At 34.0% G+C, this 25,650-nt stretch overlaps 2 protein-coding genes across 2 annotated transcripts; one reads left to right on the top strand and one right to left on the bottom strand.

Moving 5' to 3' along the window:
* Positions 1-2,379: 2,379 nt before the first annotated feature.
* On the bottom strand, positions 2,380-8,067 carry LOC110695757 (purple acid phosphatase 22-like). The gene is made up of 5 exons (XM_021872988.1): positions 7,805-8,067; positions 7,389-7,683; positions 5,332-5,897; positions 5,085-5,173; positions 2,380-3,491 (listed from the first exon to the last, which is right to left on the bottom strand). Exons 1-5 carry the CDS (start codon positions 7,982-7,984, stop codon positions 3,248-3,250), a joined length of 1,374 nt encoding a protein of 457 aa, XP_021728680.1. The 5' UTR covers positions 7,985-8,067; the 3' UTR covers positions 2,380-3,247.
* Positions 8,068-18,432: 10,365 nt separating this feature from the next.
* LOC110695816 (probable purple acid phosphatase 20) lies at positions 18,433-23,622 on the top strand. Its single transcript, XM_021873042.1, has 5 exons — positions 18,433-18,889; positions 20,820-21,111; positions 21,502-22,079; positions 22,351-22,439; positions 22,898-23,622. Exons 1-5 carry the CDS (start codon positions 18,740-18,742, stop codon positions 23,079-23,081), a joined length of 1,293 nt encoding a protein of 430 aa, XP_021728734.1. The 5' UTR covers positions 18,433-18,739; the 3' UTR covers positions 23,082-23,622.
* Positions 23,623-25,650: the final 2,028 nt, after the last annotated feature.

The following is a 25,650-nucleotide window of genomic DNA, read 5'->3' as shown; positions in this document are numbered from 1 at the left end:
CTTCTTCTGTTTCATCCTAAATCTCAATTTCTTCACCACCTATACATTTTGATCATTTACAAATTGGTAAATGAACATTTTCAATATAAGTGTTATTGATAAATAAAATTTAATATTTAATTTAACAATTATGTACATTACTTAATTGGATTTTTTTAATTTCAGCAGGGGCCTTTTGTTGTGCAATGGCAGAACTTGCTACATGGGATTTTTCTGCAGCAGAGGACTTTTCAGTACTTGTAGCTGGGGCCATTTAAGCAGCAGTGGCTTTTCCAGCAGTATCAACAGTTGTAGCAGGGGCCTTTTTAGCAGCAATGACCTTGCTAACAGGAGCAGTTTTCCTGTTTTTGGTCAGTTTTTTTTAGTATTCCCTGAGTTGACACTTTTATTTTTTTCCTGACAACATTTTTTGATAATTTATGATCAATAATATTGTAAAAGTGGAATAGAAACATTTAATAAGTTATATATGTTCATACTTTTGCATTATGTATGAATGTGTTTCTTCAACTGCTGTTGGAGGCTCATCCTCTTTTGGAGGCTCATCCTCTGCTGGAGGCTCATCCTCTACTATAGCCTTCACTTCTAGTGCAGGTTGATCCTTTGCTGTAGCCTCCACTTCTGGTGCAGGCTCATCTTCTGTTGGGGATTTTTCAGTTGATTCATTTCTGAAAATTAAAAATTGAAAATGATTAAAAATGTTTATCAACTAATAGAAAATGAACATTAGTTGAATCAAATACCCTGCTGCATCCTTTTTTGGTTTTAGTTGTTCAACCTCTCTTGTGTCTTTCTTAGGTGATTGATTTCTGAAAATTAATTAATTTCAAATGATTAAAAATGTTTATTAAGTAATATGAAAATGAACATTATGGGAATGAAATACCCTGTATTCACTAATTCTGATCCAGCCTTTTCTTGTTGTAGGTGATCAGTTTTTGCTTCCTCTTCAGTTGTTTTTTTTTCTGAGAATGAAAATCATTATATTATGTATGACAACTAAGAAATAAATGAACATTAAACATATTGAGGTAGAATATACCCTTGATTTGTTGATGCATCATCTATTTTTGAAGTTTCCTTCTCTTGTTCACTGAAATTTTTTTGAATGTTAATACATAAAAGTATGATTATGTAACAGTATAAAAATAAATTATTGAATTTTTATTAAGTATTTATACCTCATTGATTGATTTTTCTCTGGCCTTGATCTTGACATTATAAATTTCACTTTCAACTTTTTTGGTTCACTAACATTTTACAAATTATTTCAATTATGAGATTAAGTATTGAAGTAAATGATTGTACATTAAATATTACATATATGAATATTTGTAAGTACATCAACTTACTTGGGATGTAGGTTGTCTCCTAATAAATAGGGTTCCCACTTTTTTATAACTTCATTTCTATCCAATTTGTTGTCTATTTCAGAACATTCTTTTCTCTCATGAATTATAGGATAAGGATTGAACATTCCATTGTCAAATTGCATCAAGTGTATCACTTTAAATGGTACATCACTACAATGTAAATTTATATTGTAAATCATAAAAATTGACATGATGTTTCTATGTTAGACAAATGTACAGAATAGTTCATATAAATGATCAGTATAGTTGTAGCAATGAACATTTGTATACACATATATGGATATATATAACATAATATGAATTTTGACCATATAGTGTTTTGTAAATGTTCATTTTATTACACAGATGAATAAAGTATATGTTTTCTACTTGTACAAAATGAAATTTAGAAATGAACAATTAATATGTCAGTAAATGTATATAAACAAACATAAATTGCATGTTATACACATACTATACAAATTTGAACATATGTATACATATATATGCACACATATATGCACACAATCCAATTTGAACATGTACTGTTTTGTATTTGTTCATTATATTTCACAGTACTAGACATTATATTTTTTTCCACATTTCGTTTTTTTGTATATTTTATATAGTTTTTGGTTGATCATTTAATCAAAATTATGCATACATTCCAATATTAACAGTAACTTGTTTAAATTTTTATTATCGTCTCAGAAATAGAGGAAAATTATGTTTATATTCAAATTTAAACAGTAACTTGTTTAAATATGAGCAAATTTAAATAAAATTATGCTTATAATTCGAAAAAAAATCAGTAATACTTACTTTGATTGTTCTGGAACTCTAGGATTTTCAATTTTTTTTCCTGAAACATCATCAAAAAGAAAAAATACCAAAAAATTAGGGTTTTGTTGCGCAATTTTCAATTAGTTTTATACTAAACATGTAAAACATACTTACTCATTAGATTTTTGGTTTGTTCTTGTTGAAATTTGTCGAGATTGTGCAATTTCGTCTCTAATGTCGGACATTTTAGACGATTTTACTTGCTAATTGCATGTACGAAAATGGAGTAGAGAGAGAAAATGGAGGTTGAGTGAGAAATTGGAGAAAGAGGATGAGAGAGAAAATGCAGAGTAAATGTGATCATTTGAAAAGTTTTTTTTTAATTATATATATATATATGTGGGTGGGGTAGTGGGAAGTTACTGGCGGTTTTAGAGGGAAGTTACTGTGGGGTAGGTTGGGATGTGTGGGGGTAGTGGTATGTGTTTAAACGCGTCGTTTTAGGGGGGTGTAGGGATAAATGGCTAGACTAGAGTCTAGCCATAAATAATTATACGTTGGATTAGTAATAACTACTAAAGTCATATTTCCTCTTCCTTGGCTTACTAAAACTCTAAAAGGCCCAAAGAATTATGTTTCCTCGGTATATTTAGTGCAACACACCCTTTTGGCACGCATGTTAAAGAAGATATTAGACTAGGTAAACGGATAAATTAAATTACAAAATTTTAACACCAATAAGAAGAAAGGGATAAGTTACTACGGTTTAAACTTCATAGATTAATTCATTCAGTTACCTAGTTTAATCACCTCATCGATAACCGTGATAAAAGGTGTGTTGCAAGTATAAAAAAAAAAAGGAAGTACATACTAGTTTTGAGTCCATAAAATAAAATTAATTATCTAAAATCATTGATTACATGAATACATGACGAGGTTAATAATTTCAAATCCATATCTAAACAATATAGTTGTTAATGAAAATACAAATTCCATCAAATCACCAATTGCTAATTGCAAATCCTGAGGCTAAAATAAAAAAACCTTTGCACATTTACATAATACTTCAAAATTAATTGAGATGAAAAGCTAAATATTCATTTCTCTATATGTTATATAGAAAAAGAAATCCAAACATTTTTAAATTCGTCGTGTTTAGTCATTGAGTCATTAGGCAAGCAAGAGGTGGAGGAGCTTAAGCTTTGAAGCCATACTTCATCTGCAATGGTTGAGGCATTCGATTCTTTGTTCCGATGCCATGACCAATGAGCTTTATTACCATCCAACAATCTTAAACGTCCATGTCCGAAGCTTGCTTCTCTGTACTTCGAGATTGATGGTGCAGGATCCTCATACCTACATGTAAATAGTATGAATCAATTTACGTTGAGTTATGCACTTAATTAAATATTAGAGAATCTGATTTCACAAGTCCAAGGTTCGCTTCATCACAAAACTATATGACAATAGAAAGAGTAGCCCCTTAGCCTTATAAAGTGATTAACTCTCTTATCTTCAACCAATGTGGGACACTTTGTTAAAGCTTAAGAGTTTTGATGATAATGAGAATAAGCAAACTTCAACTAATGCGAGTTCTCTAAGAGTAACCTACCTATGAAGACTCAAGGAGATTCCAAGGAAAGTTAGAGAAAGTAGAAGAAGAGTTTCTCAATGGAACTAATTGCGTTCCCTAATAGAACATGAAGAGAAGCTCTCTAACAAGAGCTTGACAACAAGTTAAGAAGTTTGACTTGGTTTGCGTTGAAGACAACAAGTTCCATAAGTACTTGGCCTGCAAAGTTCCAGCAAGGAGCTGGAGTATGAAGGACAGTAGGATCTTAATCCTAGACTGTGTGAAGCCCAATTACCCTAAACCTACAACAATTGACAAAATAATCTAGCTAGAATATAAGTGTATGTTAAGTTTATTTTTCTAAGGATTATTGTAAATATGTTAGTTTAGTTTATGCATGGAATTTATTAGAGGCGTAACAAAGCTTGACAAGCTTTATAAATGGAAAGTTTATAAAAGATAAGCTTTAATATAAGAAAAGACTTTCTAAAGATTTTATTTTATAAAATCCGGTTCTACAAAGATATTATTCTTTCCATAAATTTATCTTTGATAAGTTTTCAAAAAAGATTTTCTTTGCAAAAGATTTACATAAAAATGTGTTTTATGAAAATGGTAGTTTTTCAATTTCTATCTTTAGAAAAACCTACTTTACATATAGAGTCCCACTTGTATATAAAGTAGAATTCATAATTAACAAAACTTGTGAGTTTATGCGTGAAGAATTTGAAGAGAACTCTAAAGTTTAAGTTTGCCAAGTCTAAACTTTGTCATATTAGTTTCGGATTCCATGTGTAGCTTTTCTATCACATATTAAAAATCAATTAAGTGTTTGTATTGTTTTGGTTTAGGTGAGTGTTTGATATTATTGCATACAGTTTGTAGGCTTCAAGGTAGAAGTTGAGTGAGAGAGTACTCAGGGAGTACATCTGAGTCAGGGACTTGGGTTGGGTAAAATAGGGTTCTACAGTGTAGCAAATTCAGTGTAGAACTTGTGAATAAAGGTTTGATTATAATAGGTTGTAACTCGGAGAGTTTGCCCTGTTTTAGTGAAGTGGTTTGATGTTTAAAATCCCGTATAGGATTGAGGTTTTACTTCTATTTGAGCCCTAAAAAGTTTCCTCATTAAATCTTGTGTGCATTGCTAAGTTCCTTTTTATGTTCTGTTTTAAATTCAACAAAAGTAGTCACTAGGAACTCACTACAACTCACCCCCTCTCTTGTAGTAGCGTTCGTCTCAACTAACACACTTACATGTGGTGATACTTGGGGGTCTATTCTTCTAAAGTAATACATTGACAAACTTTATGTTATATACTAACGTATTAACTATAGTTAGTTAGGAATATAAGTGAAGTTGCAAGAAATATACTTACACTAAAGCAAGGCCTTCTCTATTTCCTCCATCACCAATTGTAATATAAATAGGACCACACGGATCAGCTTGGTTGTTATAAACTCTGGTCTGCAATCAACCATTAATGAAATTTAATCAAACTATTAATCAAAACATGGTTATACACACACAAATCTATTAAAAGATGGTTAGTTTTCTTAAGGTATGATCAATTTAATTGAGTAGTGTTAAAACTTAGAAGAAAGATTTATGAAGTAATGACTTACAAAACGTTCATAGGCATGGACATGACCCGAAAAAACCACATCAACTCTAGCTTTATACATCAATTCCTCCATAGCTTGTCTCATCTCCTCTCCTTCGCCTTTATGAGCAGTATTTGAGTTGTACCATGGTGCATGAAGCAACACTATGACCCATGGTGTCTTAGCCCTATCAATTTTAGCCAAGTCGATTTGTAGCCACACGTATTGGGCTGAGTTAGCATCATAGTCCGTGTATGACCCTAGCATAATGATGTGAGCTCCGGTTACATCAAACGAGTAGTAAAGGTTCGAGGAGGAGCCACTCTCCTCGTAGGGCATACGCCATCTTGCATTGTATGCCCTAAATGAGTCGGCCACTAAGGGGATGAACTCAACCTCATGGTTTCCCTCGGTTACCATCATAGGTCGTTGGCTCGCGTAAGGCTCAATTAAACGTCCAAAGGTGTCCCAAAGTGGTTGTTGGGTATCGGCATAAGAGAGGTCACCCGGTAGTAGAAATACATCATAGTCATTTTGGCCAATATGTTCCAATGTCGATTTTGTCCACTCAGTTTGACCAAGATCCCCTATATATTTTTTTTGTAAGGAAAGGTATACAAGAAGTTAGAATATTAAATAATAAATGTTGAGTACTTGAGTGCGCAAAAAGTTATAGTGTCTTTTGATAGCTTGTAAAACCATAATTTCAAAAGATTGAAATGGATCACGATAAATGAGATGACATGAAAGCATCACTTTACCATAACTAACAAACCATCTAACATGGAGTATCAAATTCTACTAAAGGCATGCATCTAATCATCTAAAACATGTACGTTACGTAAGTAGTAAATTAGAAGATTTGGAGTTTAGATAAAATTCTGTTTTTTAAACTTCTATTTTTGGGGGGTTGACGACAACAAGATTTATGCTTAAAGCTTAAAATGGAAATTGGTGGATCAAATGGTACTTTGACAACCAGAAAGAAAGGCCAAACAGAAACCCACTTTAAGCAAAATATTGTTCATATTGCCAAACATTAGAAAACAAAACGCCAAGCCCAATTTGTTAAATGGGATAGGAAGTTATGCCGTAAAGTGAAACCCAAGTACTACTAATAGACAACGTCTTACTCCACTTTCATTTATTTATTTATGTGGCCATGCCACTTGCAATTAGGGTGTCATTCTACACTCGAGTGTAAAGTGTCAAACGTGAAATAAAAAAATGTATTATATTAATGTTAAATACATTTTTGTAGAATTTTTTTTTTTATTATTTTTTTTTTTATTTTTTTTTATGGAGGACATACTTTAGTTTTATACAAATTATACATTTAAGGGTATGCATCATAGATGTAATATAATTTACCTATTATGCATAATATATTTGGACCATTGAGCTCATCAAAATGTACGGTGTGGAATCTAAGTAATCAAATCCATGTTACCATCTTCAATGCCTTAGCAAATGTTCATCTTTAAACGATTAAACGCATTTTTTTTTATTCTTGTATAATAAAAAAAATAATCATGAAAAAAAAACACAAAAATTAATCACAAAGCCATATTCCTTCACAGAATCTTAATAAGGCATTATTTAAGATCATATATTTAAACTATATTTCTCTAAAACTATACTAATAAAAAAAAATATTTCTCTAAAATTATACTAATAAAAAAATTACTTCATTTATACTTGTATTTAAAAATAAAATAAAAAATAAAAAAAAATTGTTAAACCAAAACTTGGTTTAAAAATTGAGGGTCTTATATAATATAACTTATAAAATTTTTGTACAAGGACCTTTCTTAATGGCATGAAAGATACATGATTTTTTTTAATTCTTATACAAAAAAAAATCATGAAATATTGACTATAACCTCTTAATAACGAATTAACGAGCTACATATTCACATAGAATACAATTATTGTGCACATGTAAGCCACATATTGGAAAATAAATAAATAAATAAAAATGAATGGCACACTTAAATTCCACGTAATCAAATTTAAAACTTTAGCACAAAAAAGAATTGAAAAACAAAAAAAGCAAGAAAATAAAATAAATAACTTACCAACAACGACAAACTCGATGGGAAAAGAGGAAGGAGGTGTTTTGAAGGAAAACTCGGGCTGTTTTTTACTACATCGATAATAATAAGTTGTGTTAGGCTTCAATGGTCCTATTACAACATTGTGTATTCTTCCCGAACTATACAAAAAATAATGGTACGTCTTGTGATCTCCTTTCGCATTTGACTCATATTCTCCCGACTTTGTTCCATATTCTACTATTGATGGTGCCATTTCTTTGCCTTCCGTTATCCATGACACCCTCATTCGGTCATTTCCAACCAGTGACACATGTACCTAACACGCATTTTGAAACTCTATTAGTCAAAGACATGAAATAGTTTCACCTTTCAAATTGACTATACGAGTTGGCCTAAGCCCATCTTATATTTGAATTGGAAAGAGATAGATGATGAACCTGTTGGGGATCTGAAGCGGAACGCTTGTGGGGAGTAAGGACAATGTTCCGAGCAGGTGGCCGGATAAATTCATCGGAGGATGCAGCGACGATAGGTCGAGGGGCGAAGGAGAAGAAAAGAAAGGACTTGAGGAGGAGAGAAAGGAGTAAATTTGTGCACCAAGTCTTTGGTGTCGCCATTTCTTTGTTGCAAAAATGGGTTTATGTTGGTTGATTTGAGGGTATGTGTAAAATGTACATATATTTATGTTGTTAAGCTTTATATTATTGTGGTGGGATTCTAATGACGTGAAGCAAGTCTAATCATTCTATGAAAATGACATTTTATTAATCAACATATTTAACAGAAAATATTATTCAAAGACAGTTGAAATGGACCATCTTATTCATAACTATGTATAGATCGAGGTATCTAACCATCTATCTAACTATCTAACCATCTAGCTTCTATATATTCTTGTGCAAGTTTTCAATTTATTCTTCAAGTAGCTAAGCATAAGCTTTCTAAGCTTTAATTGCTTAATTAAATTATGAAAAGGAAGATATATACATGCATGCATTGTCCCAAAATTAAAATTAGCGTAAGCTAGCTTGTATGATCAAATACAAGTAACCCTTAAGGACTGTAACACGTACATGATGAATTTATCACACTAATTAATTTCAGTACTAAATGTAGCAAATATTTACATAAATACAATAATATGCCTCACCTATTTTGAAAAGACAGAAACATGAAAGAGGAGCGCAAAGATACCTTGTCTATAACACTTTGCAACTTGCTTTTAAATGGCTGAATGTATATAAGAATTGGAAAAAAAAAAAAAAAAATTGAAAAGGTACTTATATATTCTCTTTTTTTTTTTTTTGTGGTAAAAAAGGTCTTTATAGGTTACTTTTTAAACATCACGTGCATTTCATATGATGGTCAATACCGAAAAGGTAAAGTTAATATCATATTTCGACGTTAAGGTCCCTCTTTATAACAAAAATGACTTATATAATAACTTTTTCATCACTTTAAACATATTAGGTCTAAAAAAAAAAAGTTGAACATATAAGTATAAGTTATCTTTCTGATAAATTTTTCATGAAAATTTTTAAATAATTTAATGTTCGTAGCCGATTCTTGTATGTTATCATTACATTATTCGAATTTAGAACTATTGTCTTATTGTGGAAGAAAAGGCTTGAATTATTTCCTGGTGATTGGTGACTTCACCAAGATCGTTGTATGCTTGTATCTCTACCAGATGAGTCCTAGCTAGAGCATGCCGACATGCTTAAGTTCCAATTAAATGACAATGTTCTTCAAACGAGATTTATTTTGTCATTTGTTTATTTTTTTCTTAAAGCAAATGTTCCACGTAAAGTAGTAAAAGACAGAAAGAAAAAAAATGGAATTTGTGTGGCATTGTTTGTTTTTCATTAATAGGAAGTTTTTGTTTACGTCATTATAATAAAGGTTTAATATACATCCTTTTTTAGTATTAAGTTGAAAATTTATCAACAACTCACAAGTAAATTGATATAATACATATTTATTTATTGTCAGTTTTTTTCATTTTTAGCTTTTTATATGTATCCTTAAGGATTGCATATATCTTTTTCCTTATAATAAAGTCAACATAAAAAAATGGAATATGCCATCCGTATATACTAGCATAAATTTAGCCTTGTCCATGTATCTCTTGATGTAAATGTCTGTGATTGCTAACACAAAATAATTTCAAATGGAATATAATGTAAGGGATAAGAAAGGATATTCTTACATTAGTCCTAAAAATTATCAATAACTAGTCTTAAAAAGTCAACTTAGATGGGAATTAATAATTTTTAACGTAAGTTGATAGTTAATGAACGAATTTGAACATTCAACGGCTGAGATGATGCCACCTTCCATGTCGGGAACGAGGATACTAGATCCAACGACTGAAATTCTTCGAGTGTATTGCATTCAAATGATAATAGTAGATGCGAAAGTGTAATAATTATCCAGTGGATTTTTGGGATCATTAGCCGTCCGACCCATTGAATCCGCCAGGTTCAATTCCACTGTGATCATTTACTTTTTTTTTTTTTTTTGAATGAGCCACAAGCTCAATATATACATGATTATTACAAATGAGAACTAAGAGTTCAAATTTGTGATTTATCGTATACAAACCCCATGTCATAACTATTAGGCAAATATCTCATTAATAGAACATGTGAGTAGTACTCTCTTCATTTTATAATGTTAGTCTAATTTATGTAATTGATGTAAAACTTTGATCGTAAATATATATATTTTGCATCTTTAATTTCACACCAACAAAGATTTTAAAAATTAAGTATTAATTTACTCATGAAGATGATAAAAATATATTTCCTATTAGATAAAAATTAAATATCTAATGTTTGTTTTATATAGAGAGAAATTCAGAAGATGTCATTTAACTTTAATAGTCAAAAGATTTTAAATGAGACTAACATTATTATTGTTGGTGTATTACTTCAAAATAGTTATGCCTTATTATTAGGAGTAGTAGTTACCTGTACTTGGTCATGCCTAAAGGATTTAGGAGTATGTTAGTGGGTCAATTTGTTTATTAGTCATTTGCATGTTTAATGTTGTTGAGAAATATTAGAAGATATAGTGGGTTTGTTAGTGGAGTCATGCTCCTATTATTGAGTAATTAGTTGGCATATTTTTCAGCTTTGTTTTGAACGTGATATTGGCCTATATAAGGCAAGGCAGTGATGTTTTGTTTAAGTGTGTTACAAATTGCAATCAGATTAATCAAATTCGTATCTCTTATCCCTTTCTTTATAGTTTCAACAATTATGAAACGAATAGAATAAAAATTGAAAACCCCTCAAACTCATATGGGAGAACAACTTAACAAATGTTTATATTGAGTTATTTGCGTAGGGAAATGACGGAGAAATTAAACCAAACAAGATTCAATATCATATCTTAGCCTTATCTTTTTAACTACAAACAATTGAATTAATTGAATAATTGTTGTCCATAATTAGACTTTTATGTGACTTCGTTAAGCTAGGCCCGTATATATTGTATTTAGTTGTTAACGGGCTATGTTAAGCCCTTACTTTAGGTTGTATAAATACCGTGATTACACTTACCAAGGATTCACATTCTTGACATGGTATCAGGCCTAAAAACCCTAAAAACATAAAAATTCAGAAAAAAAAATTCCGATTAATCATCAACAATGGAGGAAGGAAAGATCGATCCAGGTTCTCCATTTTACCTTGGCTCCGGTGATCAACCGGGTAATTTGATTACTCACGTAATCCTCACAGGCGATAACTACTTGGCATGGTCGAGGGCGATAACACTATCTCTTCGATCAAGAAGGAAATTTGTGTTTGTTGATGGAACCATCACCAAACCGACAGAGAAGAAGAAGCTGCTTGATTGGGAGACGGTAAATTCGATGCTAGTTTCCTGGTTATTGCGGTCTATGGACTCCAAAGTTGCGGCATCGATTCCTTACTTTGAGGAGGTGAAACGACTTTGGGATTATTTAGAGGCACGATATTGTGTTTCGAATGGCCCTCGTTTGCAACAATTGCGGACTAGCATCACCGATTGCAAACAGCAAAAGGGCATGACTGTTGAAGCCTACTACACAAAATTGATGGGGCTATTTGATGAACTCACGCGACTCAAGCCCCTCCATGGCTGCGAGTGTGGCCTTTGCACGTGTGATGTGGCTGGGAAGTTTGCTAAGGATCGAGATGAGGAAATTTTGAACCAATTTTTAATTGGTATTGACGATGACTTATATGCGATGGTGAGAACAAACTTGCTTTCTCAACAACCCCCTGCTGATTTGAATCGTGCTTACCAAGCTTTCCTTCAAGAGGAGGAATCTCGTGGCATTGCAAAAGGGAAAGCCGAGAAGTTGAAGGAGGCTCATGTGTTTGTTGTGCCTTCGATGCGTGGGAAAGGAAATTTTGATCGTCAAGATCGTTCTAAGTTGTTTTGCACTCACTGTAAAAAATCGGGCCATGATGTTGAAGGGTGTTTTGACCTCCATGGGTACCCCGAATGGTGGTTCGAGCTCAAAGGGAAAGGCAAAGGGCGAGACAGAGCTACTGCTGCCCCTGCCTCTGCACCGAAGCACCACGCTGCTGCTGCCCCTGCCTCTGCACCAAAGCACACCCCTGCTGCCCCTGCTGCTCGTGCTAACGCCATCACAGGAGGTCCTCAAGCTGCTGCCGATGTGTCCTTGGCCGATCTCAAGCCTGCTGATGTTCAGGTTTTGCTAAATATGGTTCACAATCAACAAGAGCGTATGCAAGGTGAGTGTGTGCCGGGTTCTTGGATTATAGATACGGGGGCTTCTCACCATGTAACCGGGGATGAGTCTTGCTTGTTGGATGTGTGTTCAATTTCCGCGTGTCATGTGGGTTTGCCTAATGGAGATCAAGTCGTGGCCTTGAAAGAGGGTCAGGTTTGGTTGAGCAACGATTTAATATTGGAGCATGTTTTATTTGTTCCAAAATTAAAATGCAATTTAATATCGGTGTCAAAAATGATTGATGACTCTCAATGTTTTGTTCGTTTCACTAATTCTTTATGTGCTATACTGGACCAACATTCGGGGAGCCTGATTGGAGCCGGTGAACGGAAGGACGGACTCTATTACTTTCGGAAAATTCCAACAGTATGTGCGGTGCAAGTTCCGGGGTTATCAGTGTTTGAGTTGTGGCATCGGCGACTTGGGCATCCATCAGACAGAGTTGTCAAGTTAGTTCCTGCTGTTAGTAATAGTACTACTATGAAAATTTTGAATAAAGCTTGTGATGTGTGTCCTCAAGCTAAACAGTCTAGGGATAGTTTTCCTAATAGTGATAGCAAGGTCAGTCGAATTTTTGAATTAATTCATTGTGATTTGTGGGGGTCGTATAAAACTCCTTCTACTTGTGGTGCACATTATTTTTTGACATTAGTTAATGATTTTTCAAGAGGTGTTTGGGTTTATTTGTTGAATTCCAAAACTGAAGTTCATTCCGCATTTTTATCTTTTTTTGCTATGATTGAGAGTCAATTTGGAACGAATGTCAAATTGGTGAGGAGTGATAATGGAACTGAATTCAATTGCATGCTTCCGTATTTCAATGAACATGGCATTATTTTTCAAACTTCATGTGTTGGGACACCTCAAAAAAATGGCCGTGTTGAAAGAAAACATCAACATATATTGAATGTGGCTCGTGCTTTGATGTTTCAAGGGAATTTACCTATTGGTTTTTGGGGTGAGTGTGTTCTTGGGGCGGTATATTTGATTAATCGCACACCCTCTCGTTTACTACAAAACAAAACACCATATGAAATTTTATTTGATAAAGAGTCTAGCTTTGATGAGTTGCGTGTTTTTGGCTCTCTTTGTTTTGCCCATAACCAAAAATCCAAGGGAGATAAATTTGCACCTAGAAGTCGAAAGTGTGTTTTTCTAGGCTACCCTCACGGTAAAAAGGGATGGAAATTGTATGACCTTGAGACGGGTGAGATTTTTGTGTCTCGTGATGTGAAATTTTATGAGAATGAATTCCCTTTTGCTAGTGATAATCACTTGGTTGTTGGCTCCGACAATAATGTAGACATGCATAATATGGATGTGGAAAACGTGGGGGTCGATATTGATTTTTTGGATGACTTGGAGGCAATTTTGGAGGTGAGTGAGATAGCTCAAGGGGTTGCGGATGCCATGGGGCAGGACACCTCTTTGGATGAGCATGGCAGCCCACACCACGACTAGGCCGTGGCTGGCAGCAAGGACCACGACCAGGCCGTGGCGTCTACTGCCACTCACACTATAGCAGGTGCTGGCAGCGCTACTGCAGCTTCTGATGCTGCTGCCAGCTCCACCGAGGCTGCTGCCAGCTCCACCGAGACTGCTGCCACGGTCTTGGACATCACCGAAGGTGCCCTTGGGCGTGGCGCTCAAGAACGACATCCACCGGGTTGGCACAAAATTATGTCGCACATACTGTACAAGCAACGAGTCCTCCTAGTTCACCTCCTCCATGCTCCTCAAGTACTCCCTATCCTATAGCACATTTTGTTAATTGTGAAAATTTTTCCTTGCGACACCGTACATTTCTTGCAGCTGTGTTAGCAGGAACTGAACCTCGTAACTTTAAAGAGGCTATGACAGATGCAGGGTGGAGAGAAGAAATGCAGAAGGAAATTGTTGCATTGGAAGACAACCAGACTTGGGTGATGGCACATTTACCTCCGGGAAAGAAGGCTCTCGGTTGCAGATGGGTCTATAAAATCAAGTACAATTCTGATGGTACAGTTGAACGATTAAAGGCTCGGCTGGTCATTTTTGGCAACCATCAAGTTGAGGGCATTGATTACAATGAGACGTTCGCTCCTGTGGCTAAAATGGTTACAGTTCGGACTTTCTTAGCGGTTGCGGCTGCGAAAAATTGGGAATTGCATCAAATGGATGTTCATAACGCCTTTCTTCATGGTGATCTTGATGAGGAGGTATATATGAAGCCACCTCCTGGGTTTCATGGTAGCAAACCGGGTATGGTTTTTTCGACTTCAGAAATCGCTTTATGGTCTACGTCAGGCACCCCGCTGCTGGTTTGCCAAACTTGCAGGATCCCTCAAAAGGTATGGCTTTAAACAGTCATATTCAGATTATTCTCTGTTTACTCTAAATCAAGGGAATGTCCATCTCAGTGTTCTGGTGTATGTTGATGATTTATTGATTTCTGGCAACTCTGCGTCTGTGATTTCTGATTTTAAGGCGTATTTGAGTGATTGTTTTCATATGAAAGATTTGGGTGTGTTGAAATACTTTCTTGGTATTGAGGTTGCTCGCAGTCCGGAAGGCATATTTTTGTGCCAACGGAAATATACTCTTGATATTATTGCAGAGTCTGGTTTATTAGGGGCGCGCCCGGCAGGTACTCCTATTGAGCAAAACCACACTCTGGCAAAATCAGAGGTACCTCCTATTGTAGACCCCGAAATGTATCGGCGTCTTGTGGGTCGTTTGATCTATTTGTCTTTCACTAGACCTGATTTGGCATACACAGTTCATATATTGTCTCAATTTTTGCATCAACCTCGTCAAGATCATTGGGAGGCAGCTCTTCGTGCAGTACGCTATTTGAAGGGTTGTCCGGGTTAGGGTATTCTTTTGAGATCAGATTGTGACTTACAATTGACAGGTTGGTGTGACGCGGATTGGGCTAGTTGTCCTCTTACGAGACGATCGATTACAGGTTATTTGGTGTTTCTTGAAAATTCTCCTATTTCATGGAAGACTAAGAAGCAGGATGCTGTTGCTAAATCTTCTGCAGAATCTGAGTACCGTACAATGTCTAAGGCCACTGATGAGTTGAAGTGGTTGAAGGGTCTTCTTGACAGTTTAGGAGTTTCGCATCCGCAAGCGATGAGTTTATTTTGTGATAGTCAGTCGACGTTGTATATTGCGCAGAATCCGGTCTTTCATGAACGTACGAAGCATATTGAGGTTGATTGTCATTATGTTCGGGATGCAATTCAGGAAGGGATTATTAGACCATCTTATGTGAAGACCACGGATCAATTAGCGGACATCTTTACAAGGCATTAAGCAAGAAACAATTTTTGTATTTACTTGGCAAGTTGGGCATTTGTGATTTGCATGCTCCAACTTAAGGGGGGGTGTTAAGCTAGGCCCGTATATATTGTATTTAGTTGTTAACGGGCTATGTTAAGCCCTTACTTTAGGTTGTATAAATACCGTGATTACACTGAATACAAACCAAGGATTCACATTCTTGACAGACTTGGAAAATAAATCATGATCATATCCATCCCATTGTATTTATTGTATGCAATCTCTTAATTACCTCCATAAAATTAGACTTTAATGTGATTTGGAAATCATGATTATAGACTTATAGTCATCCTAGTTCACTAGTTGTATATATACAATCTGTCAATCTCTTATCTCCATAAAATTAGACTTTTATGTGATTTGGAAATCATTTCCATCTTCATCCTGCTGTATTATTGTATACAATTTATTACCTTTTTTCATGTAAAATCTTGATGATTTTAGAAGAATAAGTATTTTTTTTACCATAATAATAAGACCACAATTCTTTCCTGTATAAGAAATTATTCCGTAATCTTATCCATTATTCCCAAGTATGATTGTTTTTACTCATTATTTTTGTCTTTATTTAGATAAAATTTTTTTACAAAATTCTATTTTTGTTGAATTCTACATAATATCGAACCTTTTGTTTTATTTGTTTTACCTACATGCTATATATAAATTAGAGATCAAGAATTGGATTGTCTCTCCTCTCTCTCCTCCTTTCTCTCTCAAAAACCCTAGCCTCCATTGTTGAATTTTGAAGGGGCTTTCATCGATTTTAATCGGTGGAAAGCCCCAATCCTTGTTTCTTTATTGTTTTTTTAGGTTTATAATAATACTTCCTCCTTTTGGGAGGAATCACTACTAGAAAACAGCTTAATTCCGACGGAACCGTTCCGACGGACAAGAAAATCCGTCGGAAAGTACGAAATTTCCGACGGAATTAAAATCCGTCGTAATATATGGGCTTTCCGACGGATATTTCCGTAGGAAATTACTTTTCCGACGGATTTTTAGTCCGTCGGAAATTTCCGACGGAATTTTCCGTCGGAATTTTTTTTTTTTTTTTTTTTTAAAAAAAAAAAATCAACCCTAGAATAACACTCCTCTCTTTTCCGCCTCTTCTCCTCCTTATCTTTCCTCTTCTCTCTCCTCCCCTTCTCTTTCTCTGAACCTCACTCCCCTTCTCTTTCAATTCGTTCTCAGTCCTCTCTCTGATTCTCTTTCAATTCGTTCTCTTTCAATTCGTTCTCACTCATTCTCCTTCTTTCGTTCTCTGAATCTCACTCGTTCTCCTTCTCTATCTCTCCTCTACTCTACTTTCCCCTCAAATCTCCCACCATAGCCGCCATCAACAACGAACAACGAACAACACCAACATCAACAACACCATCGCCGGCATCAACATCAACAATATATTCATCTATTTCGCCCTTACTCTCTCTCTCTTCATGCTTAAAACAAAGGTTTTTGGGTCAAATTCGACCATGAAAATTCTAGATCTAGAGTTTTTATGGTCGAATTTGGCCTCTTAAACCCAATTTCGAGGTTATGTGTGGTCTAATTAAGGTATGTATTTCGTTTTTTTCAATTTTGATTTTATTTTGTTGTTTTATTGGAATTTTTTTTACAATTTATGGTGGTGGTGGGTGGTGGCTGTTGGATGGAGACGGTATTTGTGGGTTTTATTTTGTTGTTTTCTTTCGTTTTTTTCAATTTTGATTTTAATTTTTTTTTATTTTTTTGTTAATCTCTAGATTGTGATGATTTTTGGTGGTGGCTGTGGTGATTTTTGTTGGTGGCTGTGGTGATTTTAGGTGGGTGGTGGGGTGGTAAATATGGTTAGGTGGCGGTGGTGGTTGTAGGTGGGTAGTGGGGTGGTGGATCTGGTGTAGGTGGCTGGTGGGTAGGGTTCTGGTGTGGGTGGTGATACGGTTGGTGGGGTTGGGTGTGGGTTAGGTGACTTGGTGAGTTGCTGGTTGTGTGAGTTGGGGGTAGGTGGTGAGGGGTGACTGCTTGCGGTGGCGGTGGCTGGTACAACGTGGCGGTGGCTTTTTTTTTTTGTTTTTTTAAAGCATTTTCCGACGGAAATTCCGTCGGGCATTTACGACGGAATTCAATTCCGTCGGAATTTTACGAGGGACTTTGCCGTGCTTGAAAATGTTCTCGGCGGACTGAAATCCGTCGAAAAACCCATTTACGACGGAAATTCCGTCGGAAAAGGGTGTTTTTCCGACAACGACTTTTCCGACAACCGGTTACGACGGAATTCCGTCGCAAATGGGTTTTGCGACGGAAATCAAGGTGTTTCCGACGAAAAATTTCCGTCGCAATCAACCTGTTTTCTAGTAGTGAATTTTTCTCCCTCGAAAGAAAGGGTTTTCGATCTCTTTCGAAAGACAAGGGGTTTTCGACCTCCTTCGAAAGACAAGGTTTATCTCCTCTTTTCGAGGGAGAAATTTCTTAGTTTTGAATCTATGGTAGCAGATCTAATGGATTGTCGTGAAATTATTTCGTTGGTGAAAAAGTTATCAAGTTTTCGAATGGAAACAAAGGATCGTTAGATTGTCTCTCCAACAAGGCTGTAATTTTCAGCGATATAAGCGGGAGATGCTCCGCGGTGCAAGATCTACTCGACGATCGTAGTTTTTATGAAGGAATATTCTATTTGATTCAATATCTTATGTATTTGTTAACGTCGAATCGCTATTATAGATGTCGTATGACTTTTAATTAATAAAATATTTTAGCTTTTCAAAAAAAAAAAATATATATATATATATATATATATATATATATATATATATATTAGAGATCTTCAAAAATGATATTCTATATTTAGCATACAAACAAATTATTTTCTAGTGCTGCAAAGGTGTCCAAATTGTCTGCATAGAAAATTGAAATAACCAATTTCTTTTTCATATAAAAATCAGATGAATATAACGCAACTTCAATTTAAATATTTGTAAAATATCTAACTAGGTACGTATATAAGAGACACTTTCCTCCGCGTATGAAATACACCAAGAAGAAGTGGAGCCCGCATAGAGTTTGGCTACGGCAGGAAGTTGCGAGAGCATGGCAAGATTGTAGTACTTACAATTAATCGGTTGTCGACGTAACAAATATTTATTGCACCCTACATAACCAAAGCCACACTACACATACATCTCCTCTCACATTATCACATACGTCTATATATACATACTATATTTCATCATAAATCAACCAAATCACATTCCCATTTTATTTCTTACATTATTGTTAAGAGATTGTGAGATAATTTCTTTAATAATAATCTTAATTAATGGCAAATGCTAGTGTATTATTAGTACTATTCTTAGCCATCATTTGGGGTGAATTTTCCGGTGAAGTGACAGCGTACACCCGTCCACCACCACGAGAAGCACTTTCGAAACCGTCAGACTATTCTTATGGCTCCACCACTCCTCAGCAGGTATACACCGCACCTCGGCCCCTATTCTTTTTTTCTCCATCTTACATGTTTTGACGAATACATTGACATATTTTTAATTAATTGTGTGTTTAACATTTATTATGGTGTATATTAGCAAATGGAGTTATTATACAATAAAAAGTTTGAATTTCCTTACGTAATGTTGTTAAGTGTGTACTTTTACAATTACATAAATATGAAAACATGTATGATAATGTACTTAAGAACACAGAATTAAACTTAAATGGTTGTAAACTGAATTGAATTTCTCATACTTTTTTTCTGTAAAAGCCTCTAAAGTAAATGTTTGGCTGATAAAAATGGTCAAGTAATCAAGTTGTGATATAAGCCAATATATAAAACAAAATTTTGAGATATTTTGGTGTATATTGTACTTCATATAACAACAAAAATAATTGTGCTTTTTTTTTTAAGAAAATAATTAATATATAATATATTCAACTTTATGTAAATATTGGTCAAATCAATCTCCTTTCTATTCTCATTCTACCGCTCAATTATTAAATTGGAATACTATTAAAATATAATTTCTTATTCATAAAATTTAATTTAATTTTGAATTGTGTTATAGAGTTTTCCAATATTTCAATACCCCTGAGCTTTAAAATAATCGATTAGGGCAACGTTTTGGTAATAAAAACTGTACACAAAAGCGTACAATTCAAGTATATCCTATAATCAAAGTCTAAATGGAAGTATATATGAAGAAATCTATTTTTAGCATAATTAGCAGTGTAAAATCTGGAATCAAGGTTAATGTGAAATGCATAATTTTAGGCAAATACATGCACTATTCTGATATTCTCTGTTGTTTTAGATTGGATAAACAAACTAACGAATACGTGTCCTTGAATTATTATACTATTCTGCTGGCATAGTCTGCTAGATCCTTTATTGCACATTTTTTAGTGTCACACGAAAGTTACAGGTCACAACTCACTGCAAAGTTAGTCAACAACTAGTTGGATTTCATGGTTTAAATTTACAATTATTGTTGGAGTCTAGGTGTACTCGAATGCAACAAAAAAATTACTGTTGTGAAATTGCGTAAAATATGTTTAAATTCACTTCTTATGTGCGTGTATATTCATACGTAGTAGAATTCAATGATCTATATGGATTTGAACTCATTAAACTATGATTAGCATAACTATGGATACTTTATACTTATGATGTTGCTCATAATGTACGTATATGATGATCATACTCATAAGGATAGGACTTGTTCAGTTCACCTTATTTAGCTTATTTTAGGTCTAATAAGTTTTGATAAGTTCAATTCAGAAAAAAAAAAAAAAAAAAAAAAAAAAAAAAAAGAAGTTATGATATCTTCTCAAAAAGAAAAAAAAAATGTTATGATATAAATTCAAATTATAACTAAAATAAATTTGAATAAGTTCAGTTAATGAAATTCAAATAAGCTAAATAAAAATTAGATGAATAGACTACACCCTGTCATAAATTTATATTTATTAGTGTATACGTTAAATTACACGCACCTCTATATATATATACGTGCATTATTTATGCTACAATTGTTTGTTTGGATCGAAATTATAACTTTAGTTTAATGGTTTATTGGTAAAAGTAAATAAAAGAAATAAACATGGAATCGAGTTTTCAATTAAAAGAAACCTTGTGTGACTAAACAAATTTGAGCATGTCCGGAAAAAAAATGAAAAAAGAATACCTCCAACTATCAATTTATATGTTATATTGTTATCCTTAATTTTTACATTGGTATATATTTTTTTTCAAATATTTTTATTAGGTAGTTTCTGACAAAAAAATCCATTATTTTATGACATCGGAAATCTCTATATATATGTTGTGAATACACATTATTATAAAATCCTTGGATCTAATGGAGATTAGTATATGTTGTAATGTTGCTACTTAATTGTTATAGGTACATATCTCCAAGGTGGGAACAGACCAAATGAGAATAACATGGATCACTCGTGATTCAGCTCCTTCTAAAGTAGACTATGGTCTCTCATCTGGTTCATATAATGTTTCTGTTGATGGTAGTGCTTCAACCTACAAGTATCTTCTGTACAACTCCGGCCAAATCCACGAGGCCGTCCTCGGCCCTCTCGAGCCTAATACGGTCTACTATTACCGTTGTAGCGAAGATGCTTCTCGTGAGTTCAGTTTTAAGACTGCCCCTGCTCAATTGCCCATCAATTTTGTTGTCATAGGTACATTATTCTTATCATATTCCTCCGTATTAATACATGTCTTTCAATATGCAACAGTTTCTATAGATAAAATTAAAGTTAGATACGTACATGAAAATATTGTATAATTGAACATTTGGACACGTACAATATGAATGAACTATTGTTAAAAATAAATAAATAAATAAATAAATTGTTTTTTTTTACATGTGCATTATGACTTCATAAATATGCTCGTTACAGGTTACACTCACATCATTACATATTACATCAAATCTCTACTTAGTCTAAGCTAGAGTTTTTCGATCTCAAAATTTGAAAGTTCATTTCTTAATTGATGTACAAGAATTTTTCTTTTTTACCCAAAAACAATGAAATCTAATCAAAATTTGTAACAATTGACGTATATAGGTGACTTTGGACAAACGGGATGGACAGAATCAACACTACAACACATATCACAAGCTAAGTATGACATGCTCCTATTACCGGGAGACTTATCTTATGCAGACTTTTGGCAACCTTATTGGGACTCATTTGGGCGCCTAGTGGAACCCTTGGCTAGCCAAAGGCCTTGGATGGTGACCCAAGGAAACCATGAGGTTGAAAAGATGCCGGTAGTCCATAAAACTCCCTTCACTGCCTACAATGCTCGATGGCACATGCCTTTCGAGGAGAGTGGCTCTACTTCAAACCTATACTATTCCTTTGATGTTGCAAGTGAGGTTCATGTCATCATGCTTGGGTCCTATACCGACTTTGATCAAGGCTCGAGCCAGTATTCATGGCTCGAGGGTGACTTGAAGAAGATTGATAGGAACAAGACACCGTGGGTTGTGGTGCTATTTCATGCACCTTGGTACAACACCAATGAGGCTCACTCGGGTGAGTACGAATCAGTGGCTATGAAACAGGCCATGGAGCAATTACTTTACGATGCTAGGGTTGATGCTGCTTTTGCTGGCCATGTACATGCTTATGAGCGCTTTGTAAGTCTATTTTTCTCTTATTTTTCATTATATTTTTACTTAAAAACACGACATTGTTTGACATAGAACTAGTATTGTACTTTATACACGTCCAAAAATCTTAGTTTTATCGACCTATAAAGCTTTAGACTTGATTATTAGGCCACATTTAGGTTTTATGGAGCTTGAAAGAATTGAAAATTAACATGTTTAATCACAATCATACTTTATACATTGGTATAATATGTTCTTTGTTCATCTTTAACGATGGTTGCACTTCAATTGAAAACAGACTCGTGTTTACAACGGAACAGCAAACAAGTGTGGTCCGGTGTACATCACTATAGGGGATGGAGGCAATCGCGAAGGCCTTGCCACAAAGTATGTTCCTAATCATACCTTTATGTTTATATGCTTCTTATTACCTATTTAAACTTGCCTTGTTATGCTTGAAGAAGATAGAAAGTTAATCATCTATGACAAAATTCATGTTTTGGAAACAAATCACGGTTAGCCAAGAGTATTTTTTGTCCTTGTCAAATGACAAGCTAGAAACTATATTATGAACCCTATTGAACTAATTATCTAAGACATATATAAGGTGTTTAGTTCAAGCTTACTACTCTAGATTAAAGAGTGCAATTTCTATGGTACACTTCGGCGGCCTATAAAAGGCAGTTAAGGCACAACTTAGTGGTCTACGTAACACATAAACGTTACATGTACAATATATAAGTATTATATACAAATACAATATATAGGTCTTGCTTAGCTTGTCTTTTCCCATTTCCTTTTGCTTTTTGGTGATTGTATTTAACTAAAAATGAATATTTCAACAGGTATACCGATCCAAAGCCAGACATCTCCCTTTTCAGAGAAGCAAGTTTTGGGCATGGACAATTACAAGTTGTTAACTCAACCCATGCTCAATGGACATGGCATAGGAATGAAGATGACCAACCTATAATATCCGATTCAGTTTGGTTAACTAGCCTTATTTCAGATCCAGATTGTAAACTTTAGGAATTAGGTTAGGCTTTAATTTAGACACATTGAAAATTTGCTACACATTTATTTTCTTTGTATTTATTTAACTTGTTAAAGTAAATATAGGAAGATCGATGACACCACAAACTTGGGATTTATCGCGTCACTTTTTCCTTAATTGAAAGGGTAATTTCGATTAAACTATTCGTTCATTGCTTTTTACTCAAAAGAGCATGAAATAAAGGAAATTACGAACTAATAGGAAGGGATATGACACTTTCATGCACGGGGATTACTTAATAGAAAAGAAATTATAAGTTTACAAGTAATAAAACTATGTTCGAATAACGGTCGATCAGTTAAGAAATTTTCCTTAAGATAAGAATTCTGTTTTGTTTACATTTTCTATGTAAAAAAATACTCGTAAAAATAAATAAAAATGAACAAATAACGTTATAAAATAACTATCAATTGACCAATTCGTTCAATCAAATTGGAAAAAAAAAATGCTCTCATTTCCTTGTACCCTTAGTACTCCATATAAAATTAAACTACTACTCAGCATGAAAGCGGTAATCCCTTGCCACGTTTTACAAACATATTTATTTATTTGTTTATTTATATGGAGTATGAAATATTATTTATATTAAAGTACTACCTGGATGAATTCTGCTTCCGTCAGTGTTTAAGGGCTGGTAATGATTTACCGTCCAATTGCGCACCTATACACCCAATACAGATTAGCTTATCCGGGGGTTATCCGGGAATAACCACTCCGATGCTAAAGTTAGTACTTTTATGAGAAGAAAGAGAAAGAAGAGAAAGAAAGTGTTTTATAGAGAGAGAGAGAGAGATTCTACCTTTTGAATGGGGATTTGCTTGGATATTTATAGAAAGACAACCAAGCAGGTGCCACCTATACAGATAGGTGGCACACCGACCTTATAGGCAACAGGTGCCTACATGGCCCAAAACAGCTCTCCACGTGTCAGAGGGACATGCTACGTGATGAGAAGCAGCTCTCCACGTGGCAAAGAGGAATGCTGATAAGGGCCATGGTTTGGATGCTAACTAACGATGGTTTGGATGCTAATTAACGAGGGCTTAACTGCACAACACTCTTTTACCGGCTAATCAAGGATGCTACCGGTCTATCCCGTACACTACCTCCGATCCGTTTTTTATTAGCTCACACGTTTGACTTTAGCACTATTCACACACGTCCCTTTGACCATGTTTTGTGATTTATATAGATGAAAAATACAGTCAAGTTGGATTTTGTTAGATTTGTCACAATGTATATTTTCAAAATATCAACTTTTTATAATTTTTGTTTATCGATAATTAAAGATATTAGTGATTGAATTTGTGCATTGACAAACGTTATTAAGGAAACGTGTCAACTAAAAAGAAAAAGAGGAAGTATTTATTTAATTTATATACTTATTTGGTGTGTGAGTAGTACTCCCTCCGTCCCTGAAAGAACGACCCATTTGGGTTGATTACGCGGGTATTAAGAAAGTTAAATAAAAAGAAGTAAAAGTATATTGAAAATATAAATTTACATGGGATTTGTAAAAAAATAGTGAGAGAAAGTAATAAAATTACATGGAAAATCAAATTTTTATATGGGGAAGCTAATTTTGCACAAATATTGTTGCAAATAGGTGGGTGTTTTAATGCAAATGAGTCATTCTTTTTTGGACTAAAATTAGGTCAAATGGGTCGTTCTTTCGAGGACGGAGGTAGTAGTATTTTGTACTAATATAATGGTATTACCTGCCTCTCTTTATTTCTTTTTCATTTTCCTAAATTTTCTTTGGTGTGAATCATCTTAATTATGCAGTAATTATCTAAATCATATTATTTTTTGTTCAAAGTGATGAGCTAAATCTATATGAGATTCAAATTGCCTGGAAAATACTTTAAAGGCCAAGGGACTATAATTAAAGAATATGATGAATTTAGATGGGAATGATCAAACTACATAGAAATTTAAATTGTAGCTGCTAAGGATGGGATCAAGCTCGGTCTATATGTATATGTATGCACACCCCTCATGCCATTGCAATTGTATGAATCTACCTTAGTAATAATAAGCTCAATTTTATTTTTATTTTTAATGTCAAAAGTTGTTGTAAAGGCTTAAGTGTTAAAAGTCATGCTTTAAGTTTTAGTTCTTATTCTCTATTTGTAAACTATGATTTTATAAATACATTTGCTTTTGTAAAAAAAAAAAAAAAAAAAAAAAAAAAAAAAAAAAAAAAAAAAAAAAAAATACTTGGTGTAAGATTAAACTAGATGTTTGAGCAAACCATGTATCTTAATTATGTAGCATTTTCAAAAAATAGCTTCATATTATGCTTTATAACATAGCATATACAAATGCACATAATCTTTTTACTGAAAAAATATTATACAAATGAAAACTCCTAAGCATCGAAAAGGAGAAGTAGATTTATTCAATCCGACTTTACTATTTATATGTGAAATCACATTCCAAATTCTAAAAATAATTAAAAACATGCTAGATTTCCTTAAAAATGCCAAAAGTCATTTATCTTGCATTTCTACGTATTGAACACTTTCCTCCTCTCACGAAACA

The sequence above is a fragment of the Chenopodium quinoa genome, unplaced genomic scaffold (genome assembly GCF_001683475.1).
Source record: "Chenopodium quinoa cultivar QQ74 unplaced genomic scaffold, ASM168347v1, whole genome shotgun sequence".
Classification (NCBI taxonomy): domain Eukaryota; kingdom Viridiplantae; phylum Streptophyta; class Magnoliopsida; order Caryophyllales; family Amaranthaceae; genus Chenopodium; species Chenopodium quinoa.
This window is presented reverse-complemented; position numbering and strand designations above follow the sequence as displayed.

Excerpts from the sequence above, each read along its gene's own strand:
- LOC110695757 (XM_021872988.1), bottom strand. The coding sequence starts at position 7,984 with ATGGCGACACCAAAGACTTGGTGCACAAATTTACTCCTTTCTCTCCTC. Across the intron at positions 5,898-7,388 it reads CATCGAGTTTGTCGTTGTTG|GGGATCTTGGTCAAACTGAG; the intron begins GTAAGTTATTTA and ends AAAAATATATAG. Across the intron at positions 5,174-5,331 it reads TCCATGCCTATGAACGTTTT|ACCAGAGTTTATAACAACCA; the intron begins GTAAGTCATTAC and ends GGTTGATTGCAG.
- LOC110695816 (XM_021873042.1), top strand. The coding sequence starts at position 18,740 with ATGGCAAATGCTAGTGTATTATTAGTACTATTCTTAGCCATCATTTGG. Across the intron at positions 21,112-21,501 it reads CATCAATTTTGTTGTCATAG|GTGACTTTGGACAAACGGGA; the intron begins GTACATTATTCT and ends TGACGTATATAG. Across the intron at positions 22,080-22,350 it reads TACATGCTTATGAGCGCTTT|ACTCGTGTTTACAACGGAAC; the intron begins GTAAGTCTATTT and ends AATTGAAAACAG.